The following is a 6000-nucleotide window of genomic DNA, read 5'->3' on the forward strand; positions in this document are numbered from 1 at the left end:
TCTTCCACCAACTTCTCAAAAAAACTTCTCCCTCGTATTAATGGAGCACCACCCACTCTATCCTGACACCGCTTTCGGATCCCTTCCCTGTTGTCACCGCCACTTTTCACACCGCCACCTTCACGCTCCCCCTGTAAGGCCCCACAACCGACATTCTCTCTCATCTTATTCCTCCACCATATATTGTAAAATTTAAGGTTTTAAAGGTCACATAAACCCTTAAAAACTCTAGATCTGGAGTTTTATGGGTGTATTTGACCATCTAAAGCCATATTTGATGATAAAAAAAGGTAATTTTTTCACTTATGATTTTTTTAATTTTAAAATTAGTAGTAATAGGGAGGTTGTATGTGGTTTTTTCTGGTGGTGGTGGGGCTTCGGGTGGTTGTGGTGGTTTTGATTAATGGTTGTGGTGGTATCATGGTAGTTTCAAAGTGATTTCATGGAGCATTTGAGTTTTAGGGGCGTTTGAAGGTGGTTGTGATGGTCGCCGGTGGTGGTGACAGCTACGGTGGGGGCGGTTGCCGCAGTGGGAGGTTGCTTGTAGACCAAGTCAGGTGGTGGTGTGTGTTTTAATGGTGGTCAAAGTTGGTTATGGTTGTTGGGGGTAGAGGATTTTGGGGTAATGGGTGATTCCCTTGGGAGGGTTGGGGAATCATAATGGAAGAAAATTGGGTAATTAAAGGGGAAAGGGAATGATTAAATTAGATAAACAAACAACATTAAAGGGAATTATGGCAGTTGATTCCCATTCCGTTTCCTTAAACTCCCCAACCAAACGCCCCCTAAAAGTGAGTATAAGCCATATTCCCTTCACCTTAAAAAAGTAATATTCAATAATAATTTCAATTAAGTAAAAATAATTTCAATTCAGTAGCAATCAGTAAATTTAAAGAAGAAATTTAATAGAGAATCAGTAAAATAATTACAATTCAACAAAAATAATATCAGTTCTGTAAAATAAATTTTAGTTCAGTAAAAATAATTTAAGTTCAACAAAATTAATTTAAGTTCAGCAAAATTAATTACATTTCAGTAAAAATGACAGTTCAACAAAAATAAGGTGAAGTGAACGGAAGCTAAGGCCCTGTTCACTTCACCTAAAAAAAATAATATTCTGTAAAAATAATTTCAGTTCAGCGAAAAAATTGCAGTTCAGTAAATATAATTTCAGTTAGGTAAAAATAAGTTCAGTTCAGTAAAATTAATTTCAGTTTAGTAAAAATCGGTACTTTTAAGAAGAAAATATAACAGAGAATAAGTAAAACTAATTTTAGTTCAGCAAAAATAAAATAAGTCCAGTAAAATTAATTTCAGTTCAGTAAAAATAATTTAAGTTCAGGAAAAATAATTTCAGTTAAGCAAAAATAAGGTGAAGTGAACGGGACCTACGTGGGATATGACCTATCCTTAACTTCACAAATTTGCTTCCAATACCATCTTGGATCCTTTTTAGTAAGGTTGATATAGCATTGTTTCTTTTCATGATTTTTATTTCCCTAACAAACTCGACCTACACAAACTAATTAACTTCAATTCAATCACCTAAAACTCCTTACTGGTCATAGTGTTACATTTAGGCTCCGTTCACTTCACTGTATTTTTGCTAAACTGAAATTATTTTGACTGAACTGAAATTATTTTTGCTGAACTTAAATTAATTTTACTAAAATAATATTAATTTTACTGAACTGAAACTATTTTTGATGAACTGAAATTATTTTTACTGATTTCATGTTATATTTCTTCTTTAAAGTTACTGATTTTTACTGAACTGAACTTATTTACATTGAACTAAACTTATTTTAGCTGAACTGAAATTATTTTTATTGAATTGAATTATTTTTACTGAATATTATTTTTTGTAAGGTGAAATGAACAGGGCCTTATGTATAAATAATGATATTAAAAAAAAAATGAAGGGAGTACAATTTTTTATCATATTTCTTTGTAATCCCAACTACTACATTTAATTTACACCAACTTTATTTAATTTACACCAATTTTTTTTATGTGGCTAGCTGGCCACAAGGTGTAGCCAACTATCATGGCAGTTATTTCGTTAGTGTTGTAGAGGTTATTCGGTTAGTTATACAGGGGTTGTTTCGTCAGTATTATAGGAATTATTCAGTCAGTGTTACAGGGGTTACTCGGTTAATGTTATAAGAGATTTGTTTGTTTTATTATAAGTGGTCACACCATGTGGCCAACCACACACAAAACGCCGAGTTTAATATATATATATATATATTCTTCAACAAATCTATCCTACCTACCTTGTGTATTTCTCCTAAAAATATGTGAGAAACTAGTTTGTCACTTAAAAACGGTGGGAGTATCATACTCCCTCCTTCCCATAAAAATTTGGACAATCAACTTTGACAATCTAGCATTGCTATTATATAAAATAAAATTTAAATCAACACTCGTTATGCTAATAATATATATTAAAATGATCCAACAACTTCTTATATTAACATTTTATTTTATATAATAGTAAAATAAGATGGTCAAAAGTTTATATAATAAAAAAGTCTAGTATATTAATTGTTTTGAAACGGAGAGAGTATTTAATCAGCTAATATGAGTATTGTATTCTTGTAAACTATATATCTTATGCAAAGGATATAATTAGAATATTCCCATGAAAAAAAATACTTCGTCAACACACATCAAACGAAAGCAGTGACATCAAAAATCAAATTCTTAATTAATGCATTTAATGTACAATCCATCTCATGAAACATAATTTAATCTTTGTCCTTTTTACTTAGAAATTAGAGCCATCTACAAAATGCAAATCCAATAACAAAAAGCATTTAATCAGATCAAGACCAACGAATCCTCCAAAATTACGCTACTGTTTGAAAAACTAAGTCCAACTTCCACGAACGAAGGAAAACATAAGTATAGATTATATCGTTTTCTTAATACTTTGAGCATCCACAAATACTAATAACCATGCTGCTAGACGAACTGGTGCTGTTGGATCAGTGGGCTAGCCCATTCGCCTTGAGGGTCAACATTGCACTTCAAGAAAAAGGCATAACAAATTATAAATCCCAACATGAAAATTTGCATGCCAAAAGCTCACTTCTTTTAGAGATGAACCCGGTTCATAAGCAAGTTCCGGTTTTAATACATAATGGAAAACCGATTTGCGAGTCACTCGTAATCTTGGAGTACATTGATGAAGTTTGGAATGACAAGCCTCGTAACTTGTTGCCTGCTGATCCTTATGAGAGGGCTGGAGCTCGGTTTTTGGCTGATTATTTCGATAATACGGTATTTCTAATCTCTTAATCATGTACACATTACTGTTTAAACAACACCACCTTACGTAAGCTTTATTTCAATAAGTAGATAATCACTAGTTAAGTATTATTAAAATAATAATCCCTTGAAGGTTTCTTAACGTTTTTTATTTCTACTTAAACTTAACTAACTTTTATTTATTGTTCATTTGGTTTAATGTTTCATATTATCTTAGTACATGAAAATCAATAAGAAGTAACATAGAGTTTTAGATACAAAGTATTCTCTTTGTTTACTTTTGTTTGTTCCATTAGGAATTTTAAGAGATTCTAGTAGAAATAAAATATAATATTTTAATGATTTTATATATTAAAAAGCATAATCATGTGAGATCGCGTAACATAAAAGTAATATTCCATAATAATTTTCATTTATATACGATGACATTTGAAATATTTAGCCAAGTTTAATTGTTATAACGACTCACTGATTAGAGGGAATATTTTATTCAAAATTTTGTTATATGTGATACATGATATTATAGGGTAGCAACCATAAATAGAGTTTCACATTTATTTAGTGATGGGTTTCTAAATTTATATGATCAAATTTCGTCCAATTCTATTTCTTAGCTACTTGTTTCATTATTATGAGTCTTCAATCACCTTTTTATTTTTCTAATAATGACAGTTTCTCTCAAATTTTTGACATTTAGTTTAGCACCTTTGTTACCAAGATATGGACTCAAAAAGAAGTAATTGAGCATGATGAAAAGAAGGATTTCATAAATTTCCTAATGTTGTTCGAAGAAAAGCTTGCAGACAAGCCTTATTTTGGCGGAAACAATTTTGGATATTTGGACGTCGCACTAATTCCAAATTATGGTTATATTTGCACCTATGGGATGTTCACTAAATTGAACATATCAGTTGAATGTCCAAAACTTAATGCATGGGCTAAGAGATGCATGGAGAGGGATAGTGTGAAAAAGTATGTACCAAATGAGCTCAAAATCAATGAATATGTTCTTGAAATAAGGAAGAGACTCCTTGGAATAAATAGATAGAGGATTGGCATACAAATTAAACTTGAATCCTGATATCATTGTGTGATTGTTTGTATTATATACTATTTTGTATAATTGTATTAGTATTTTGTTTTGTCTTTTTTTTTTTCACCGTCCAAATGAACTGATGATATATATCTGCTTTGTTGTCTTTACTTTGTTTTTAATCCTTTCCTTCGTTTTAATTATATATATAAAAAAAATGTAGGCACCTACAAGGTGTCTTCTCATTTAGCACCTTATGACAAAATTACCATTTTCTTTTGGGGAAATTTGTTATTATTAATCCCAACTTTGGGTCATTTACTTTGATTAATCCCAACTTTCCATTATTATTGAATAATCTCAACTTTGGGGGGCATTGTTTTCTATTAGGTCATGACCAGTCAATAAAAGTCAATGACCTATTGTAACAGGTAACTTGACGCGTGTCAAGCTCTAATTGGTCCAAAAAATAAAATAAAAAAATTAAAAATTACAAAAATTAAAAAAATTGAAAAAATTGAAAAAAAACAAAAACTCCGGCCTCTCTCCTTCCGTTCACTAGACCACCCTAACCCCCACCCTGACCGCCAAGTCTCATCTCCTCTCTCGCCGGCCCACCGTCCCACCCCCACCTCTAGCGTCGCCCCTCCACCTGGCCCTTGTAACCAACCCTTGCGTGCACATAACCATTCCGACTCCCTCCCCCACTCACGAAAACCACCAAACGGTGGTTTTAGTGGCGATTTTAATGAGTGGGGGAGGGAGATTGGGGGTTTTCGTGGCGATTTTCGTGAGTGGGGGAGTGAGATCGGTGGTTTTCATGAGTGGGGGAGGGAAATCGGCGGTTTTCGTGAGTGGGGGAGGGAGATTAGTGTCAAAGAGGATGGTGGGGGTGCGCCTAGGCACCAGTAAAGGGCGGAGATGCGTCTGGAAAACAGTGAATTGAAAGGCGGAGGTGTGCCTGGGCACCAGCGAAGGGTGGAGATGCGTATGGGAACCGATGAAGAGCGGAGGTGCCACCGGGAATCGGCATTGTGGCCAGCCGGTGAGGGCTGGAGGTTGGTAGTGGGGACTTTGGTTTTTGTTTTGTTTTTTTTTAATCTGATTTTTTTTTTGTTTTTCTTTCCTATACTTTTTTGACCAATAATAATAAGACATGTGACATTTAAAAAAAAAAAAATTACCCCTTTATCAGGTCACTAGTCATTTGGCCTAATAAAGGAAAATGCCCCCCAAAGTTGGGATTATTCAATAATAATGAAAAGTTGGGATTAATCAAAGAAAATAAATCAAAGTTGGGATTAATAATAGCAAATTTTCCTTTTCTTTTATGTAAGATGATCCTGCGAACGAGCGATAATGTTGCTAAGGTCCAAATCATCCAAAGTTAACTAAAAGTCCAACCCAAAAAACCAATGTCAAACCTTACATATCTACAAATTTTTGCCTTAACCCAGGAGTAGGCAGAGCTGCCTGCACCCCCACTCCTTTCTGATGAAGTCATCTTGGTTGTTTTTTCAATTTTGAATCACCTATAAAATGTTAATTTTCATCATTGTAAATGTTCACTACTTTATTATTAAATGTTCATTTTTTTGGAATAATTATTAGATGTTCAATTATGCTAATACGACGTGAAATATGCAAATTATTATATTTTTGTACTTGTGTTTTTAGATGACTATTTTCTTTTT

The 6000-nt window shown here is 33.1% G+C and overlaps 1 protein-coding gene across 1 annotated transcript; it reads left to right on the plus strand.

The window, feature by feature from the left end:
• The first annotated feature begins 2758 nt into the window (after positions 1-2758).
• Positions 2759-4472, plus strand: LOC110696395 (probable glutathione S-transferase). Its single transcript, XM_021873681.1, has 2 exons — positions 2759-3285; positions 3971-4472. Exons 1-2 carry the CDS (start codon positions 2962-2964, stop codon positions 4319-4321), a joined length of 675 nt encoding a protein of 224 aa, XP_021729373.1. The 5' UTR covers positions 2759-2961; the 3' UTR covers positions 4322-4472.
• Positions 4473-6000: the final 1528 nt, after the last annotated feature.

This window comes from Chenopodium quinoa, unplaced genomic scaffold (assembly GCF_001683475.1).
Source record: "Chenopodium quinoa cultivar QQ74 unplaced genomic scaffold, ASM168347v1, whole genome shotgun sequence".
Classification (NCBI taxonomy): Eukaryota; Viridiplantae; Streptophyta; class Magnoliopsida; order Caryophyllales; family Amaranthaceae; genus Chenopodium; species Chenopodium quinoa.